The sequence below is a fragment of the Salvia hispanica genome, chromosome 3 (genome assembly GCF_023119035.1).
Source record: "Salvia hispanica cultivar TCC Black 2014 chromosome 3, UniMelb_Shisp_WGS_1.0, whole genome shotgun sequence".
Classification (NCBI taxonomy): Eukaryota; Viridiplantae; Streptophyta; class Magnoliopsida; order Lamiales; family Lamiaceae; genus Salvia; species Salvia hispanica.
In genome coordinates, this window is record NC_062967.1 from 10,816,201 (window position 1) to 10,836,982 (window position 20,782).

General features: G+C 37.7%; 5 protein-coding genes across 10 annotated transcripts; 3 read left to right on the forward strand and 2 right to left on the reverse strand.

Annotated features, from left to right (window-relative positions):
• The first annotated feature begins 6 nt into the window (after positions 1-6).
• Positions 7-1,012, forward strand: LOC125214252 (homeobox-leucine zipper protein REVOLUTA-like). Its single transcript, XM_048115187.1, has 4 exons — positions 7-164; positions 277-382; positions 502-651; positions 722-1,012. Exons 1-4 carry the CDS (start codon positions 10-12, stop codon positions 872-874), a joined length of 564 nt encoding a protein of 187 aa, XP_047971144.1. The 5' UTR covers positions 7-9; the 3' UTR covers positions 875-1,012.
• A 56-nt stretch (positions 1,013-1,068) lies between these two features.
• LOC125214253 (CASP-like protein 5A2) lies at positions 1,069-5,029 on the reverse strand. Its single transcript, XM_048115188.1, has 4 exons — positions 4,907-5,029; positions 4,552-4,825; positions 2,500-2,632; positions 1,069-1,553 (listed from the first exon to the last, which is right to left on the reverse strand). The coding sequence occupies exons 2-4, from the start codon at positions 4,770-4,772 to the stop codon at positions 1,362-1,364; spliced, it is 546 nt and encodes a 181-aa protein (XP_047971145.1). The 5' UTR covers positions 4,773-4,825; positions 4,907-5,029; the 3' UTR covers positions 1,069-1,361.
• Positions 5,030-5,763: 734 nt separating this feature from the next.
• LOC125213863 (serine/threonine-protein phosphatase 6 regulatory subunit 3-like) lies at positions 5,764-15,298 on the forward strand. Of its 4 annotated transcripts, none has more exons than XM_048114625.1 (20): positions 5,764-5,831; positions 5,994-6,133; positions 7,648-7,751; positions 7,862-7,948; positions 8,110-8,185; positions 8,281-8,355; positions 8,448-8,501; positions 9,479-9,538; positions 9,669-9,785; positions 10,498-10,592; positions 10,685-10,890; positions 11,328-11,425; positions 11,769-11,872; positions 12,021-12,186; positions 12,579-12,701; positions 12,885-12,967; positions 13,329-13,467; positions 13,561-13,590; positions 13,761-13,828; positions 14,141-15,298. In XM_048114625.1, exons 2-20 carry the CDS (start codon positions 6,095-6,097, stop codon positions 14,961-14,963), a joined length of 2,547 nt encoding a protein of 848 aa, XP_047970582.1. In that variant the 5' UTR covers positions 5,764-5,831; positions 5,994-6,094; the 3' UTR covers positions 14,964-15,298. The 4 variants fall into 4 exon arrangements, with proteins under 4 accessions (XP_047970582.1, XP_047970583.1, XP_047970581.1 ...); XM_048114626.1 differs by having other exon boundaries at positions 5,783-5,880; XM_048114624.1 differs by lacking the exon at positions 5,764-5,831 and having other exon boundaries at positions 5,887-6,133.
• A 949-nt stretch (positions 15,299-16,247) lies between these two features.
• Positions 16,248-17,854, forward strand: LOC125213865 (peroxidase N-like). Its single transcript, XM_048114632.1, has 4 exons — positions 16,248-16,464; positions 16,540-16,722; positions 17,103-17,265; positions 17,352-17,854. The coding sequence occupies exons 1-4, from the start codon at positions 16,261-16,263 to the stop codon at positions 17,762-17,764; spliced, it is 963 nt and encodes a 320-aa protein (XP_047970589.1). The 5' UTR covers positions 16,248-16,260; the 3' UTR covers positions 17,765-17,854.
• Positions 17,855-17,897: 43 nt separating this feature from the next.
• LOC125213864 (GATA transcription factor 11-like) lies at positions 17,898-20,430 on the reverse strand. Of its 3 annotated transcripts, none has more exons than XM_048114631.1 (3): positions 20,252-20,430; positions 19,177-19,504; positions 17,898-18,863 (listed from the first exon to the last, which is right to left on the reverse strand). In XM_048114631.1, the coding sequence occupies exons 2-3, from the start codon at positions 19,495-19,497 to the stop codon at positions 18,165-18,167; spliced, it is 1,020 nt and encodes a 339-aa protein (XP_047970588.1). In that variant the 5' UTR covers positions 19,498-19,504; positions 20,252-20,430; the 3' UTR covers positions 17,898-18,164. The 3 variants fall into 3 exon arrangements, with proteins under 3 accessions (XP_047970588.1, XP_047970586.1, XP_047970587.1); XM_048114629.1 differs by having other exon boundaries at positions 19,177-19,545; XM_048114630.1 differs by having other exon boundaries at positions 17,898-18,845; positions 19,177-19,545; positions 20,252-20,428.
• Positions 20,431-20,782: the final 352 nt, after the last annotated feature.

Consider the following 20,782-nt stretch of genomic DNA (forward strand, 5'->3'; position numbering starts at 1 on the left):
GTTGCTACAATGGCATGTCAATACGTCCGTAGCGTGATCTCCTCGGTACAGAGGGTTGCCACAGCTATATCTCCATCAGGGTTGAGCCCGACAGCGGGGCCAAAGGTGTCTCCAGTCTCTCCTGAAGCTCAAACGCTCGCACATTGGATATGCCAGAGCTATAGGTACTTGCTAAAATAAAATCCCATACCACCTTCACACATAGGCTTGTAAACACGAAAATGCGATGCAGTTTGATGGTTTTTCATCTTGAGATATATTTTGTATCATTTGCAGCTACCATGTGGGAACTGAGTTGCTAAGATCCGACTCCATAGGCGGTGACTCAGTATTGAAGACGCTTTGGCATCATCAGGATGCCATCTTATGCTGCTCCTTGAAGGTACATCTACAGTTCTTAATTATTCTTGCCCTACGTCATTTCTCAGAAGTACTTATACACGCTGTTTGGGCCATGAATGTGTTTGTTACAATGCATTTCCCTCTCTCCCGTCGTAGCAGGCTCAGCCAGTTTTTATATTCGCGAATCAGGCTGGGCTCGACATGCTAGAGACCACACTGGTTTCTCTGCAAGATATCGCGTTAGATAAGATATTTGATGACACCGGTCGCAAGGCATTGTCCTCGGAATTCTCTAAGATCATGCAAGAGGTGACAACTTGGTACATTTAACTTGCTTTTCTTCCTCCGGCTTTGATTGAACTGGTTTTACCCATTTCAGGGATTTGCTTACTTGCCTGGTGGCATTTGCATGTCGACGATGGGGCGGCACATCTCGTATGAACAAGCCATCGTGTGGAAGGTCTTTGCTGCAGAAGAGAACTCCTCCGTCCACTGCCTCGCACTCTCTTTTGTCAACTGGTCATTCGTTTAAATATGTAAATTCCCAGATGAAAACTGAAAATGGAGGAATCAAAAAGTTTTGTGTCTGTTTCTGGTTTTTCTGCTAATCTATATTTATACAGTGTTCCAAAATTGTGATCCTTCAATGTAAATTCTTCTACTTTCTATAGGTGGCATCTTTTTCTTGTTAGCAAGTCCAATTCGTAGAGATCATAACGAAGCAAGTAAACAAAGGCTAAATCACATTGGCGTTATTCAATGAGGAAAGTACTATCTCTTTCCTACATTACTTGACTTGATAGCCAAACCAATCCTCATACACAAGACAGCATTCAACTAGCACTGTTTATATACAAGGGAGCACTGGTTTTGGAGTTGTACTGTACACATTAATAATCACACAGAGCACGGTGGATTGATTACATTAAACTGGAGAACGAAGAAGAGAAATACTACTGCACATGATAGAGTTCTTCAACACAAAAATTATGTCTGTGATCACAGGATATTAGTTATTTTCATCGTGATGCCAATGACCAAAAATTTAACAAGAAAGAAGGCAATGCGGCAAACCAACTGAGGAAGGCCATAGCTGTAGCAGTTTCAAATTCTGTGCAATGATTTTTACTACAGGCGGCCAGATCGTTCCCAATCAGAACAGTAATGCCTGCTGATGCACATGCTGCAGCAAACGTTAGGTTAGAAGTAACCTGCAGCAGCCAACAAAATAATGTGGTTTAGATAATAAACATGAGTCCTGCTTCTGAGTTCATAAATCAAAAGTGCATTCTTGATGAAATGGTGAACTGTGCTCAAATTGAGCATGGGATACAGTGCAAAATTTTATGAGAACTTTTGCAGATTTGAAACCAATAGAAGTCACTTAATAAAATAATTCACAAAGCAAATATCAATCTATGCCAATAATAATAGATTTCTAACATGCCATTTTTTTTATTTAACAGATTCCGTTCAAAGAATATGAAATTGTTTCATGTACACCTTTAATTTGGATTCAATATTAGCATATCTCAATCTGCCCACCCTTGACAGTCTGGTTTTACCGTGAAGAAAATGTCACAAACAAAGTATATGCAAATGAGGGGCTACAATATCGATTAATGATACTTCTTTTCTGTTGGACTTTAGCAGCCAACACTTATGGAAGTTGTGAATACAGTGTGAAGTTCATTAGTGATATTAGTGCATGATGCTTCCGATAGACTGAAATGAGCATGACCACAATCAGTTGCAAAACAAATGCCAATTGGGTTGTCAACAAACAAAGATAGATGTCAAGTGGCAGAGGATAAAACTACAAATTACTGTTCACATCTATAATCTATAATGTTATAATGCTCAATACCCTGTGCACTGCATGCTGAATTCAAAAATTTTACCAGACAGCCAAAGAAACATAATTCAAAATAGACAGAAATTGCAAAAATTGACTAATCTGTATGAACAAGTTTTCACACCCAACAGAAAGTTTAAGGCCCCTGCCACCAAAATTCCCCCTTACCAGATGCATCATTTAAAAGATAAAAGGGCAGATACATAGTGAGACCAAGACTAAGGCAAAGGTGCTTGATTTTTAACTAGTTTGTGCACTTATGATCTGTGAGTATATGGTTTCTTAACATTGGAGACACTTACCCCATCACCAACAGCAAATAACCTAACAGCTTGAGGATTCTGCAAACGGCGTCCCACAAGAAGTGCATAAGCATCAGTAATTCCTAATAAAATGCTCCATATGCTCTGCAAACCAGTAGCAGCAACAAGGTAGCTAAGAGAGAAAAGAAAAAGGAAAACTAAGTTAGTTTTGCAGCGGAACATCATCTATACAGAGTCAAGTTCCACATCATCCTTAAAATATATGTTGGTTACTAAGGTGCAAGCTTCAAAGGGTTCTTGGAAACTAGGTGCAGGTACTTACCTTCTTGAACAAGTTCACAAAGTAAGAAATAGAAAAAAAAATTCCATACTCCATATGATAAAGTTGATAGGCCTCATAACACATCAGAAGTCATATTCCGGACGTCAAAGATTTGTAAATCTAAGACAAATGTTCCCAATAAAGGACAAGTACAAACTTATATACTTATTTATGGTATTTTTGTAGTCCTTTTTTAAGAGCTAAAAAATGTACATTCTCAAGAGAGAGAAAATTGAAACCGTGCACTTACTAATCCTCAAAAATATATTTATAATTCTTTATCCACCTGTTAAATTACTTCTTATCATCATTAAAGCCATGGTCAATGACCTAGCAATAGAGTGTTTAATGACTAAGGCCAAAGATCCTAGGTTTGAGTCCCACTGTTGCATGGTCTTTAAATTCAATGTTGCATTTACGAAAAAAAGGATGATCCACATGGTCAATAAGTCGGCCTAATACCTAATCCTCTTCTTAATCCAATTCTTAAATTTCCAGCTCAATCATTCTCTATAGATTCAATGCCTTCATCTCTAAGTATATCCATTATACTTATACAAATTGTAAGTTAAAGAACCTAATTCCAGCAATCGCCCCCTTCTTTTGCCATATTGGTGATGTTGTAAACATGTAAGGTGCAAACCTTAACTAAGTAGTGCGCCTCCAACGTGCTAAGAATTAAGGTTTGCACTTCATGCCCTAAGTTTGGGGAGAAGTATTGACTTTTAAAACTATGTGTTCTTTTTTACCTTGTGAGCAGTAAGAAAGATGTAGGAGACCAACCTGCCCAGTTGAAAATATCTCTACTTTGTTCGGTTACATGATTCAGTTTGCAGCTTAAAGTACAGATTCAAGGTCCAAGGACTGGGTACAGACACATGTAAACCATAAGCTTGCAAGATTAGATAAACAAATTCACACCTTGCTAACAGAAAGTGGTAGAGAATTGCCGAGCACAGAGAAAGGATATAACATTCTACTACTTAACTTTTACGATGGATCATAGATGTATACAGAGGTGGGACATTTTGACTTTTTTATTGCTGGTGGATATTTACACACTAGTCATAAGTTTCCCTTAAAATTACACGTGGAAAAATTTCATATTGCCTTATAGGTATTTTTGTGAAGGACTTATTCTCACTGTTAGGACTTAATATCCTGAATAACATTGCTCTGATATTATCTGAAAGCCTAATCTTATCATGGATGTCCAAAGATTTTATGAAAGAGCATATACCCTCTGATCGAACTAGCTGCTTCTCACAAGTCACAACCAACAAAAAAACAAAATATTTTCTCAAGATAAACGAACACATAAACTTTATAAGTCCAGTCAAACTAATACTCTACAGGTAACTTTAATCTAAGGCAGCGAGCGTCATATTCACAAAACTACATATCGTGCAGAGAGCTGAATCTAATCAGAAATTTTAGAGAATTATAATTTAAGTATGTTAAGTTGTATGATTTCAGTATTTTCTTAATATTAATACCGATAAAATAACTAAAGAAATTCAGCGTTGTAGCTTTCTCGGAAGCTCAGCAGGAATAAAGAAAATCCTTTAGATTACAATACAGATCATAATTGCTGGGATGACAACTCTTATCGCATCCATCCCCTCGGAGCTCAAAGCCAAGGTAAGATATAAGATAAGACATGGAGTAGTATAAAAAAATTGATCAAACAACATAAAAAACAGTAACTCCATAACCAAAAACTGAATTATCAAAAATCTGGAGTATATGTGAAAGGATTACTGATATACCAGAAGGCGGTGACCGACGGGAAGTCACTGGTGGTTGCCATAACGGCGAGCGCCACCGCCGCGAAGAGAAACTGACAGACGCGCAACACCAGACCGCCGACCGTCCCCGGCATGCCTTGGAGATCCTTCATCCGCACGCGCGGCAGCGGCACGTTCCCCGCACCCTCCGTCTGCAGCGGCGGCGCCTCGACTGGATGCACCGCTCCCTGGCTCAGATTCATTTGGCTCGCAATTAATTCAACGGCGCAATTGAATCCACGATTTCGAGGACGACCTATCAAAAAAGAGGAATTACGAGTTCCGCGACGGATGACACCGTCGATTCCGATCTAGGCCGACGGCGATGAGATGTCACCTGAACTGAGGTTCGGAATCGGCGGAGGTGGGCCACGGCTGCTGAGTGGGGTCCCACTTGGGTAGTAAGAGTAGATGTTTGGTTGATTTCTTCTGGTGTGTAGTGTAATTATGTGCAAATAAAGTTTGCTTCATATTCACACTCCTCATTTAATAATTACAAATATAAATATTCATTCGCTATTCAAATATGTTTTGAATTCAAACTGTTTTCCTTTTTTAATCCTTAAGTTCGAGCATCATTTTTTTATTTTTTTTATAATAAAGATCATCTAATTCATAAAATTGTACTCCTGCTAACACTATGAATGGTAATCAATTCATTCAAATGCATAAAAAAATATACTACTAGTACTATATATTACAATTCCTAAACAAGCAAATTAAAATCACACGAATATAGTTATAAAATTTTATGCTACTTTCCCAATTTTTGTCCTAAGTTGCATAAGCAAGATGGTATGAGTTGTTGTTTTGTATTATTGACTCTGTAGTCGTTGATATTCACTCCGATAGTTTATACCAGCTATCGTGAGACTCCATTTGAATTTTTAATGCAGAATTTTCATACACCATTCAGGTCAAAATTGATGATAAAATTATGTTAAAAAGTTATAGATATGCAACTAAATATATCTAACAATTATTTCACTTGAAATTGTGTTTGATCTTTTAAGTTCTACCTTAACAAATTTTCTTTATATATGTTCATCATTTTTTTTGTAGGTATTCTAAAAAGATCATATTTTATTTTGTAACACATTCTTATTTACACTAATTAGCTTAAAAATGAAATAAATAGAATTCATTTTGACTAATTGTGACTTACTACACACACGATCAATTGTTGCGATCCTCATATTTGAGTGCATAATAGTAATAACGGAAAACGAAAAACTAAAAAAGAAAGAAAAGAAGTGAAGTAGGTTCGATCTTTTGCGGCTTCTTCTCCACATTCAATCTCCCAAAACTAGGGTTTTCCTGCCCCCACCACACTTCTTTCGCTCCAATTTCCCCTAAACCCCTCCTTTCAAATCTCCTTCTCTTCCTGTCTTTGCTTTTACTGACTCACAGTTACTGCTTTACAGATCTGTTCAGCTTCTTCTGCTCGTCTAGCTGCTCGCCGTCGCCGCTGCTCCAGCTGTTACCTTCAGACCGCCATTTCCCCGCCTCTTTATGCGTAGACAGTATGTTTTGGAAGCTCGCAGCTCTTTCTACTTCCTCTCCTGTAAGTCAACCGAACGAGTTGGTGCTTCTTTTCTTTCAGCTATCTGTCTCGGTTAAGTCGGATTCATGATTCATGAAGTGATTTTGGTGTCGAATTACCTTTTTCCATGTTGGTTAGTAGAAAATCTAAGCTGCGGTTCGATGGGGAACTTAAACCTTTTGCTGGTCTACTTACTTGTTTTTTCACATTTGTGTTTGTTTGACTAGTAGATTAAGTTATTGATTTTCTTTAGCCTGTGAACCACTTATCATTATTACGTCAGGTGGTTGCATGACCTTAACCACCTCCAATAGAGGCAGAGAGATGTTTTACCTTCTCGATGGTAGAGAGCGCTCCTCTGTTTCTGCTTTGAACCAAAAAGGCTTTCTTGGTTTCTTTATATCCAATTAATAATTTACTTTGACTGATTCTCATGAAACTCATGCAAAAACTAAGTTGATGGCAAACTTGTGGAGATCGTTAATTACAGTTTCTCGGTGAGCTAATATTCCTCTGTTATCCCTGCTTGCTTAATGCTAATAGAACAGTGCAAAGGAATGTTAAATAATCTTCTCAAAGCCACTCAGATTGACTTCTGTTCAAGTGGATAGCTGTGGGATGAAGAAATCATTTTTCAATTTTACTTACCTGGCTCATTTGAGGGGAAGCCTGAAATGCAATCCTGATCAACTTATGCAATGGGTCTAGAACAGGATGATACGGACCTGATTTCCTATTTATGAGAGTTAAATCCTAGTTCTAATCGGCTAATTGCTTAAAGTTGGTCTGGAAGTTGGGATTTGTGACCTGAAAAAGTTGTATGCTAATGAGGAGTGTAGTAAGGATTCTGCTGTATTGTTCCTCAAATGTGCTGAATCTAGTTGGTCTTACTCTTATATTTGAAATATAATAAATGGAATTAGCAAATTAAGGAATTTTAAACACACTATTTATCACAAGGTCAAACAATCAATATAATGGAAAAATAATATAAATATAACCATATTTTCTACTAACCAATTAATAAAAACTTTGAAACCAGTGAGATGCTTGCCCGTTTGATTGTATGCAAAATATCACGTTGACAGGAAATGATGAGTACGATAAAGAAGAAGTTAGTGACAGATTAGTTGAAATGAAGGCTATACGAAATTTTTAGCACTTGTACAGCCTAATTATGTCTGTCAAAATTTTGCCTATATGATTCTTAGGGATCTGACCCTAATGGCTAATGGATTAGCTCAAGTTTATGTGCGAGAACTACAGTCCTCCTCATTTTATGCTGCATATATAAGAATCAAGATGATTCTGCTTTGGGCTCATCTATCTAGTATTCTAATGGCTACTCTACTCTAGCCTTGTTCCTTTGCTTCATTCCAACTTATTGGCTTGAGAGATTGTAATTGAAGCTCAATGTTTAGTTCAAGTCTCTTTAAGAAAAGCTTGTGTGGCTTGAACTCTAATGTACACTTGGTCCTTCTGTTTGTCTTCATTTGGCTGTGTTCTCTGTTCTGACAAAATGCTTCTTGCTTCAGGTTGAGTCTGTGCTTGACAAGGAAAACTTTACACTGGAAGAGCTCTTGGATGAAGAGGAGATAATCCAGGAGTGTAAAGCATTAAACAGCCGCCTCATAAATTTGTATGCTCTGCATGACTCTCTTACTCATTTACCACAAATATTAATGCACCTGTTCACCTTTCGTTGGAAATCTTGACCTGTTGATTATGCATTAACTTCTTTGGTTTCAGTTTGAGAGATAGAGCTCAGGTTGAGCAGCTGGTGCGATATATTGTTGAAGAATCCCCAGAGGATGCAGATAACAAACGGACTTTCAAGTAAGTTCACATACTAACAAATATTAAATATTTCATAATTTATCTTCTTATTTGGTTCTTCTCTCAGATGGGAATAGAAGTCTGACATAACGTAGAGGCATTGTTTTTCTAGTACTTCAGCTGTTTCATTTGTGGCTAAATCCTTTCTCCCCATGCTGTAGGTTTCCTTTTGTTGCGTGTGAAATTTTCACATGTGAAATTGATGTCATTCTGAAGACTTTGGTGGAGGAGGAGGAGGTTATATTTTCCTTCTGAATATATGAAAATATATAATTAATTTCCATCTTGGAGTTGATATCTAGATGATAATTCAATTTATTCTCTTCTTGCAGCTTATGCATTTACTCTTCTCTTTTCTGGAACCAAACCGCCCTCACAGTGCATTGTTGGCTGGATACTTCAGCAAGGTGTGAATTTATGGCTTATAAATTTGATTAGAATTTATTATTTACTGACCACCACCCAACCAGCTTGTTTGATGTGATATCTGGCCGTGCAGGTTGCAGTTTGCTTAATGGTACGGAAGACCGTCCCACTAATGAATTATGTTAAGGTAATGGATTGTGCATACTCATGCCTCTAATTATTGAAAGCAAAATGCTTGATTTTGTTTCTCCTGCAACCTTTCCTCCCAGTTTTATTTGCTTTTCCATTTTCTTTTTGATGGGGGAATGAAACATTACAAATTGGATTCTTTATGGTCTGCTATGGACCATATTTCTATAAATATGTTTTTTTATTATTTGTTGCATAGTTTGTAGAAAGTTCAGTGATATGACCTCAATGTTCACGGCCGCTCTATATTTGGTGTGATTTTATATTTACCTGAGTCAGGCATGCACTTTATCTCTATCAAGTTGGTATTTAGAAATATAACATAAAATGATATAAATGAAGTTGCATGCCTCGGGAAGGTTCTTTTGAGAGGACTGGCTTGCCTTTCTGTTGCAGCTTCATTCCTACATTATTCATATAGGTTTTGAATTTTTGATTCGTTAATTCCATGTCCTAAATATTGAAAAGTTACTATACGATTATGGACATAACATGTCTGAGAGATTACTTAAGAATATCTCTCCCTGATAGATGACTTGATATACTCAAGTGATGAAGGCCAGAAAAACATTGTATAACCATTTCAAATGGTGAGATTTGAGGAAAATATCTGCTTTCTTAACTTTGGTTTCGAAGCCCTCTTGTGTAAGTGCGCACATAAAGTTAAATTGTGCTATGCTGATACAGCAAGAACAGTGAGTATCTTGATGACTTTTTGTTTCTACATCAAGATCCTGGCCACTCTTTGGCTTATAATGATTTTGAATAGCCTGATGGCAGATGCTCAAATTGAGCACAACATGCTGAGTCTAAGGGCTTCCTTTAGCCAATTCAAGTGGATTTTGGGTGCAATAAAATTCGTCGTTTAATGCAAAGTATCCTTAAGTAGATTGCTTAAAGAATGTTGCTATTACATTATGACACTTGTTCCATCTTGTATTTTTTGAAAATGAATTATGACAAATGTGCGTGCAGGCCCACCAAGATGTTCTTCAACAGCTGGTTGATTTGATCGGTATCACATCCATCATGGAGGTCGATTCTCATTTATTTTTTGTCTTCTGCATCGAACACTGTGGTTGCTAAATACTCATACCCTTATGAACAATTTATCTCTTGCTACTTGTTGGTTATCATCCCTTCTCATCAGTTTTCTTGTTATCAGGTGTTGGTGCGACTTGTAAGTGCAGACGATCATTTATATCCAAGTTCTTTGGATGTTGTGCAATGGTTGACAGATAGCAACTTGTTAGAAATGATTGTGGACAAGCTCAATACCTTGGTAAGTTCAAAACTTGCAATCTGACATGAAAGGTATTGTTTTCTGCTGATGTTGTAAATGATGCTAGTTCGGTGAGTCTCTAGCTATAATTATGACGTCTGGGATCAATATGGTATATGGAGTAGTTAGTTTGGTATTTACTGCCCTTCTATTCTCCTGAGCCGTCAGGTTTAATTGATAGATTATCAACATTTTTTGCTACAATATGGAATAAGTAAACAAGGTCCATTATGGTCATGTTTGTTTTAATTGGGGAAAACTTGCTTTGTTATGGCCTATAGGGCAATCTGCTTATAGAACTTTAATGTACTGCTCCACTGGCTTCTGTGATAGTTGTTTAGCTGAGCTGCAGTTACAAATTTTCCTCAAGCAAGTATCGCTTCATTTCTAATGGTTATTTTTCTTTATTAAGATAAAATACCTGGAGTTGGTTACTTGGTTTTAAGCAAACAAACCAATTTCACATTATTTCCATTTTAACTATCATGTAGATCAGTACGTTCTAATGTTAATGTTAGTTATTCCACCTCTCTAAATGTTGGCTAATATCTTAAATTATTAATATTGGGTTCTGCTCATGTTTTTTGTTGCAGCAGATCTTATGCATCATATACACTCTTTTATGATATTTAATGTATGGTGGAGGTTCCATAGACTTAACCAGTCTGATGCTTGTAATATCTAATTATTGTATATATCTTGTCTCCTCCAGAACACACCCGAAGTACACGCCAATGCAGCTGAAACATTATGTTCTATAACCAGGAATGCACCATCGCCTTTGGCCACTAAACTATCCAGTCCAAGGTCAGTAGAGCTTAGTTGAATATCTCCAACAATTGGAACAATTATTTAGTCTGATAAAAAAAAGTTCATTAAATAACTTCCTGAACATGCAGTTTTGTGGCACGGATATTTGGTCATGCACTCGAAGATTCACAGTCGAAATCTGCTCTTGTCCATTCACTGTCTGTTTGTATTTCGTTACTGGATCCTAAAAGATCACTTCCTTCACCACTAATGTACTCTTTCAGAGGTCAACATGCATGTGAATCACCAATACATGCGGATCCTGATACTGTATCTGCCATGCTTCCAAAACTAGGTCAGTTGTAGCATATCTGGGAATATATAACTTTTTTCATATGTTCTCATGTTATCCAGTTGGCATTCTATTTTAAGTCATTGGTTTTGTTCCTCTATTTTTTGGGTGATGTACAATCCTTGAGAGATCGGTGAATCACTAGGATTTCATTAGCCGTGCTCTTCTGGTCGCTATTGAATTGGCCACTCGTCGTTGGTCATGACTCATGAGTGTTTGTGTTTATCTGAGTCTGCACTTTTGTTAAAGTTTTGACCAGTGTTTCTTCATTTTTGAGATTCAATTATTTTATTAAATTGGACTTTTGTCATCTCAAGTTCCTAACATCTGGAATTTTCAGCATTGATAATGTTGATGATTACCATATCTTAGCTAGTTAAACTTTTATTGGCACATGCTTGTTGTTTCTGAATTTCCATGATGTAATTATCTTTGTTCAGGTGAGCTGTTGATGCTTCTGAATGTTACATCTGATGAGAATGTTTTGCCCACAACATATGGTGAATTGAAGCCGCCTCTTGGAAAACATCGCCTGAAGGTTAAATGACATGCTTTAATGAATATTTGCCTTTGATATGTATATATATATTTGCTCCATTTGATCCTAAATTACCCTTGAATATAAGGAGGTTTTGTCATTGTTTGTAATCATTTTCACAGAAGGCACATTATTTTATTCTTGATAGATTTTCAAGAACTTTCTCTGGCTCAACCTTTGTACTTTTTGTTTGCATATTGTCAGTCATTTTCATAGAAGGCACATTATGTACTTTTCTTTGACATATAAAGCTACTGCTTTCCCCCTGCTTTCACTTACCCCTTTTGTCTCCTTTGCTTGGTCATTTTTCAGATTATCTGATAAATTGTAATTCCGGTTTTAGATTGTAGAATTTCTTGCGGTGCTGCTAAAAACTGGCAGTGGGGTTGCAGAGAAGGAATTGATAGTCTCTGGGACTATTCAGAGAGTAATTGATCTGTTTTTTGAGTAAGATTCTTATTTACTGCTATCTGTTTGTACCATATTAGTAACAAGCACTAGTTTATGCTACATAAGTTTCTTTAATCTCACCATTAGCAGAACTAGGTATCAGGAGTTCGACATTAATATTGTTTTCATTGGTGTCTTCGTACAGGTATCCATTTAATAATGCTTTGCATCATCACGTGGAGAGCATCATATATTCTTGCTTGGAAAACAAAAATGATGTGATTGTTGACCATCTTCTCGCGGACTGTAACTTGGTTGGAAAAATTCTTAATATAGAAAAAACTCCAACACTTTCTGGGACACATAGTCAGGTAATCCGTAATTGTGTGTTAAAGATGTTGAATATTTGGGGATGTTTTGTGCGCATGTAATCATTCATAGAACCATCTAGTTTCCTGTCATGTTTCAATGCTTTGTTTGGCATAATAAACAGACCTTCCTTTTGAGTGTGGACCTTTTTCATGTTGTCTCTGTCATTATTAGTATTTTTATGTTGAGTTTGATGTGTGGTTTGCTGTGGCGATGCTATGAGAATGCAGCCAACTTCACCTCCACCATCGAGTTTCCTGTCATGTTTTGATGCTTTGTTTAGCATGACAAAATGGACTGTCTTTTTGAGTGTGCACCTTTTTCATGTTGCCTCTGTCATTATTTTTATTTTGAGTTTGATGTGTGATTTGCTGTGGTGACTATGATAATGCAGCCAACTTCACCAGCACCTGGAAAATGGGCCCCTCGAGCAGGATATTTTGGACATATGACTCGGATATCAAATAAACTTATTCATATGGGAAACACCGATGATCGCATTCTGAAGCATCTTCAGGTCAGTAACATGTTTAATACTCGTTTTAGATGGATGACTGCCAATCCCAACTTCCGATGATTGCATTCTGAAGGCATTGTACATTTGCAATAAATCTGTTTAACACAAATATGCTTGACACAGTTCACATTTTTCTTATGTGCTATGTGAGCCTTTAATCAATATGTTTTCTATTTGCTTCAGGAAAACAATGAGTGGAGTGAGTGGCAGAGTACTATCTTACAAGAGCGTAATGTGGTCGAAAATGTATATCGATGGGCTTGTGGGTAAGACTCTTTAGTCATGTTTTGCAGTTGCTTTAGCTCGGCAACATTGTTACCTTTTGTCTTATCCACTTATTAACCGCACCCTTGGGTCAAACTTAAATGACTAAGAGTAATGACAAATTTCTGCTCTCTATAGTTTGTTAAAGTATTTAATTCTCACTGTTACGACATCAGTCTAACCCTCGTCTCTTTGAATACCTTCGGTTTCCGTAAGATACCTGCATGCGGGTTTTAGACATTGCATGCCCTCAAAGACCTAATTTGATTTTTTTCCTTTTTTTTGGAGACTAATTCCTTCTGCTAGCGAAGTGTCTTTAGATTGTTCTGATCCGGAATCAATTATTCTTTTAACTCTTTGCAGGAGACCAACTGCATTGCAGGACAGAACTAGGGATAGTGATGAGGAAGATGTTCAGGATAGAGATTATGATGTTGCTGCACTTGCAAACAATCTAAGCCAGGCATTTAGATACAGCATATATGATAATGATGATAATGAGGTAAATTTATAAACAGGGAGTAACTAATATTTTTTTTCCCTAATATTCTTATATGATGTCTTTAAGATCTATTTATGATTTTCATACTTACAGGGTCATGGATCTTTCGATCGTGATGATGAGGTAATCTGCATCCTGTTTACTTCAGTATTCTCTCATTGCATAGCTGGAAAGATGGAGCCCTTCTATTTCAAGTCTCTAGCTCCATGGAATCAGGCTTATACTTTATTATTTTGCTTGTGCTCGCCTAAATGATTTTCTCAGTGCTCATATCTCAAAATTTGGACCTGTAGGTTTACTTTGATGATGAATCTGCTGAGGTTGTAATCTCATCCCTAAGGCTGGGTGATGATCAAGGGAGGTTAGTAGTGTTCTAACTTTTAGTCTTAGTAAATTTAGTAGCACCGCCCTGATAAAATCTTTATATTATATACCTGGGTTGCTCAGATTTGGCAGTTAGTTTTGGAATTTTCTTTTCCACTGGTTGTTGCTTGTCTTAAGTCAAAACTCTTAATATTCTGCAATGTGCAAATTCATAAGGTGTTTGTGAATTGTAAGGTATAAGGAATTGAGAATATATAAATGGTCGGAAAAAGCTTCTCGACATTATAAGACCATACCTGGCAGCAAAATTTTAGGAGGGATTGTTAATAAATGAGGTTTTAATTTTCAGCAGCTTGTTCACAAATTCCAACTGGTTCGCCTTCCAAGATGACAGAAATGGCGATGATGTGCCAATGAATACCTCATCCTCTGACATGATGGATGATATTAATTTGAATGGAATAACAAATGGTGGTAACAGCAGCAGTGATGATGAGGTTATGGTTGGAGAGGATGAGGAAATGACAGAGAGTAGGTCTTCTCCGAATGGATCGTCAAGTTTTCAGGCAAATGGCTTTGAAGGATTTGGTGCTAACAACTCCAGGGATGATGGGGACTCAGTTACCATGGCTGAGAAAACTGGTGCTTCTAATGACTTGGGCTTCTTTCGCTTTGAGTCACCAGACAACAACAACCCTTTTGGAGACAGACCAATACCTGAGTGGGTAGCATGGGGAGAGGGGTCTGATTTTCAAGTTGGTGGATCTGGTGTTAATCCATTTGATGACCATAAAAACATCACAGAAAATGTTATGAACTCAGTTGAGGATACTGCTGGTCCTATCTATCCCACTTCAAGTGGAGAACCTGTACCCAATGGAATCAGTCCTATAGATGTCTGTGATGGTTTGGCTAAAACCACTCCGGTTCAGAAAAGTGTGCCCTCTTTGTTTGAAGAGGATGTTGAATTTGTGGGTGTGGAAATGGAGGGTACTGAGAAGGCTATGGAACAGGCTCTCAAGGAAGGCATTGTCGGTGAAGCTGGGCCGCTGAAAAGGAACACCAGTCCAAAGAAACCAGAAAAGGAGGATGTAGATGACGCTGCTGGAATGAAGGAATTCAATGACGCCAACTATTGGAGAGTCGAGCAGGAGGTTGCAGTGTTGGAGTAAGTACAGGATGAGTTACTGTCAATCTTGAACCTGCAGCCACAATACAGTGATCCCATCCTGTATTCAAGTGCTAACGAGGAGAAAGTATGTACAGTATATTTTTGTTAGAGTCGGGATCAAATAGACAGGCTACGACATTGATGTCATTGGTTATTTTATTGTCAGTCAGTTCAGTTCTGTAAGTTTGTTTTACTAGTATTTTTTTTCTTACTGTGGGGATTCTTCTCCTCTTTCATACTAGTATTCTTGTTTAGTTCCTTTGTTCTTGCAAAAGTAAACATAGTATTCATCCTTGTGTAACATCATACTATATATGTCATAGAATTCTTCATCAAGTGGATGATGTCTTCAGGTTATATAATATATGCATGTTTAGTTTCTTAATTACTATCAATACGATTCCCGTTTTCGAACAGGTGCAGAGAAGAAACCACCATCATATTTTAAGATTGAATTGTTTATGCGGTTTCTTGAGTTTTATCATATCAGGTTTTCGGTTCTTCAGGTTTCAAGATTGTCATCCGATGCCATTTGAATTTTGCAGACTGTTTATGGAAACGTATTAAGTTGATTATCTTGTAATGTGAATCTTTGCTGTAAATTTGTTCAACTCTAAGCCTTGTTTACTTCCTACAGTTTTTAGCAAAATTCTACACAAATATGTAGGGAGTATAATTTTCAGTTGAGATATCTAAAGCTCATTTATTTTTTTTAAAGTTGGGATGGCCACACTTAGTAAAGAGATGCAATGTAGCAATTCAATTAAAATATCCCCAGTTGTGTCACTATGCCCACTCTCAAAAGGTGGTACTAACTAAATTAAGGTAGTAAAACTGTAAAACGATAACATAGAAAATAAGGAAAACACAGTGATTGGCCTCAAGTGGAATCAAATGTAGAATCGTGCAAAATTCGAATTGTCTCAGCTTGCTATATAAAAAATCCATCCCACTATTCATGCATGCTATTATAAGCATGCTGTAATTTTGTATTTCTTTACACAAAAAATCCAATCCCACAATGATGCTACAATGATAATTTAAGTTATCTATCACATAAAAAAGATTTCACAATTAGTCAACTAGTTGGAGCACTAGCCGCCGGCCGCCACACACGAGTGAAATATAACGAACATTAGCAACATGCAATGTCTTGTCAATCTTCCATCTTATGTAATAATAAATCAAATGTATTAGGTTTTGAAGTCATCCCACACTAATGGAACTAAAACTTTTGCCTATAAATTGACACCATTAATCAACACTTGGAATAAACCAAGTTAGCTGGCTTAAACATCATGGACAAGTCTTACAAACTTAGGGTTGTGGCCTTTTTAATGCTATGTGTGGTTGTCCGGTCTCAACTAAGTCCAGATTTTTACTCTAAAAGTTGCCCCAACTTACTAAACATTGTGCGGCGAGAAGTTAGGAACGCGATAAAGAACGAGATGAGAATGGCTGCTTCTTTGCTTCGCCTCCATTTCCACGACTGCTTCGTCAATGTTAGTAAGCGATATCATCATATATAAGTGTCTCATTATCTTTTGATTGAATGTATATCGATGATGTCGTTTTAGGGGTGCGATGGGTCGGTGTTGTTGGATGGAAGTGACGGAGAGAAGTTTGCTCTCCCTAACTTGAATTCAGCTAGAGGATATGAAGTGATTGACACGATCAAAAGTGCAGTGGAGACTGCATGCAGCGGCGTCGTTTCGTGTGCAGATATTCTCACCATAGCTGCACGAGACTCGGTTGTGTTGGTGAGTGAGTGTGCATAAAGATGTCACACCAACTGTTATGTAACGTGATTAATTGATAGTATTACAATACTACCTCCATCCACTACTAGTGGTCTAGTAGTACTACTACTACTTGATAGTCGATGACATAATTTTAACACAAAACTATGAAGAAACCATTATTTTCATTAATTGTGAAAATGAAATATTAATCATGAAATTAAATTTTTAGTAGTGTTATTCTATCCTTGCATAAAACGTCTTTTGGTGATGCTCAAACGACATCAGTAAAATATTTTTTTCTTTTGCTCTCTTTTCTTTTTCCTTTTTTATTTTGTTTTAATGAGATAATGTGGTTTCGAGATTGAACATATGAATGAGAAAATTGAGACTCCATGTAGAGTGGAGGCCCAACATGGAAGGTATTTTTGGGAAGAAGAGACGGATTATTTGCGAACCAAACAGCAGCCAATGGTCTCCCTTCCCCCTTCGAGTCTCTCGATTCAATCATTTCCAAATTCGACGCACTTGGCCTAAACATCACAGACGTCGTTGCTTTATCAGGTCAAACAATTTCTTTTTATCCGACCAATCTCCAATTTTTTTTTTCACTATGATCTACAATAATGATTAAAAAATAATGATCTCAGGCGGTCACACGATCGGCTTAACAAAGTGCGCGCTCTTCAGCGACAGATTGTCCAACTTCAGCGGCAGCGGCGTGCCCGACCCCACGCTGGACAGCAGCCTGATCCCGGAGCTCCAGTCCGCGTGCCCCGTCAACAGCGACGGCAACAACACTGTGGCGCTCGACAACAGATCCAGAGACCTATTCGACAGAAATTACTTCGGGAATCTGTTGAAAGGGAGAGGAATTCTGCAGTCTGATCAAGTGCTGGTTGCCAACGATTCAGCGACCAAAGCCATCGCACAGCTCTACAGTAACAACTCTGCGGTTTTCTTCTGTGACTTTGCGAACGCGATGATCAAGATGGGAAATATCACCACCCTAACCGGAGGGGATGGAGAGATTAGGAGCAACTGTAGGGTTGTCAACTCTTGATTTTGAGTAACTAAACATGTTTTGTGGAGTAACTATTGATAATGAAAATAATAGTATCCACCCTATGCATAATAAACAAACTTTAGCAAAGTATGGATTAGTTCTTCATAAATTGGCAACAAGTGAAAGAATCTTAATAAGGAAAATTGGCTTAACTTTTCAAAGAAGACAAATAGTATCATCATAACATAATGAAACTCTCTATTCTTACCACCAGCTTCTTCACGACACTAATACAGTGAAAATTATCCTAACCTAGGCTGGACTCAACTCGACTCGATTTTTTACAAGATTCTACCCAAGTCGCAGCAAGAAAAACAAACCTCAAAACCGGAGGAGAACTAAAACAAAGGCTAGGACTGACTAAATTGGTTACCTAACTAAAACAGAGCACTCTGTTTCAGCAAATAGGATCAAGCAGATAGCTACTCACTGGGATGAATTCGAGCTGTGGAGACTGCTCCATTTTCTTACCTTTGTTCCTCATCTCTATCACCTTCTTGTGGGAGTTGGAGTGCAGAGTTGACACGAATGTCGGGCTCGCTGCTGGACGGTACTCTGGGAATAGGCGGCCGGATCGGTAACGAACACCGCATGCATTGCAGAGCGTCTTTGGCCCCAATGGGCCCTCCCTCCATTGCGGGGTTTTCGTTATTTCACAGTGAGTGCACTTTTTGATGGGACGCTGTTGAGCTGCTGCATTTGCTGGCTGTGAATAATCAGATGACTGAGACGAGTCTTCCATCATTTGCTTGGGGGCGAATGGCGGATGAGTTGGTTTCTTTCTCATCTCCTTTGTTTTCTTTGCATTGCAAGTCTTTCTGGAAGAGGTGGGGAGAACGGGTGATATTACGAGCCATGGACTCATGCCCGTTGGTCTAGCCCGTTTGGATCTTGCTCGCTTGGCTGGATGAGGCTTAAGCAAGCTCTTCCCAGTCGACGAGGAGATGCTGCTTTCAAGCACGGATACTGGGCTTTGTGATTGAAACGTGACAGTCTCTTGCACCTCCACGGATTTGTTCTGTCGACGAATACACGAGGCAGAGGCATCATCACTGAACCAGTAGGAATGCTGTTTTTCCTGGGGAGTAGCATCAATCTTTACGCAATCAGCATTCGGGGAAAACAAGAAAAAAACCACAAAGTAGAATAAATCAGATTAATTAGTGTTATAGGGTGCATACAAACCAAAAACAAGCCCAATGAGATTAGGTAAACCAGCGGGAAGACAACAAATATAACAGCGGATATCTCATGCTTTTGACTCATCATCGTATAAATAATTAACTAAGTTATCATGTAACTATATTAATTGTACATGCACAAAAACCTGTGTAAGCAATCGACAATTTCAATCAAACAATTCACCAATTCCTGAAACGAAAGACAGAACTGAAGGAAAAGCAACTCACAAGAGCATCAGGTTTACGCATGAAAACCGGGGGCTCCATCTCGACTTTGGTTTGAGCAACCGCTGGCTGCCCCATTTGCACGTCCATGGGAATAGGCTGCATGAAAACTGTTGCCCCTGTGTCGACTTTGGTTGGCTGCCCCATTAGCACGTCCATCGGAATAGGCCCTAGATACTGCGACTTACTCGCATCCCAATCGGCCCCCTCCAAACCCTCCATCGGAAAATCTGGAAAGTCGAGGATGCTACCAAGCATATTGTCCAACTCATCGTCTCCATCAATAGCTCCATCCCAGCAGCCATAAGGATCAACTTTAGCCATGTTCTGACTATTATTCATAGCATAATCTATTAGGCCTGACGCTCAACACTATAACAACAAAAGTACACCCATATATTGTCAATATCAAGATTCTATAGTAATAGTCATATATTTCAAGATTTTATAAGACAAATTTGGGCGAAAATTATCCTTAAAATGGATGAGATTCATTCTGTGGATAATAGAGTGACTGAATTTGACATAAGTCTGATAATGTATGACCAAATTATTATTATTATTATTATAACATGGATGTGGAGATTAAAAAAATAATAGATGTATATAAGGCGGTATACAAGATTTAAAGTTTGTGCTTAAAAGCGCTAAAAATCAATAATAATAGTACTAAAAAATTATCTTTCCTTCTTTTTACTTAAGAAAATATATCTTTCTTTTCTTTAAAAAAAATAGTCTTAGAAAATAAAATGGAAATAAAACACAAAAAATGGGAAATTTTAGGAGGAAAAGTTTACCTAGTAATAACAAATGCCTAACATATTTCACGAAAAAACTTAAAGAAATCCGCAAAAAAGAAATGAAATATTCAAATTCAAAAAATACAAAATCCAAAAATCCATTTCCCCACTCACAAACACAAAACCTAAAGCCCATTCAGCAGCAGCCTCTGAAATGAAACAGATAACTCGAAATGAAAGAGATACACAAACACGAACATGCAGAGGGCACAAAAAAATTTAAAAATGTGAACTTTTGCGGAAAAAACACAGAAATGAAGATGAAAATTAGATTGCACCTCAGAAATGGTGGGACGAACACGATACTTTTCAAGTCATTGGGGGGTTTTGCAGAGGGAATCAGTTTCAATTTTAGAGAAAAAATGAAAAAAAAAGGGAAAAAGGGTTTTGAGCAGTGAGGGAGATAGGGTAAAGAAGATAGAATGTGGGCTTTGTGTCTGAACTGTACAATTGGACTTTAATGGAAAAAAAAGTAAGTACATTTGCATTGTTTTACTTTAGGGAAAATTATAAGGTTTTTTCTTGAGGAGTGTTGGTTATCCACTGCGGTGATGGTGCATGGGAGAGAGGGTGGATGAGAGGATGGCCCAATTGGATTAAATGTTGATTGAGGAACAGGGGGCCCACGCTTCTGATCTGCGGCAATTGCAAGACAAATTAGGGAATTATTTTAATACGAATATTTACAAAATTAATACAGTACTACTATTATACAAAAATGCTTTTTTTTTATATGATAGAAACATTATTAAGCAGTAGAAAATATGACATACATCGTTAAAAATAAAATTTCCATAAACAAATGGCGC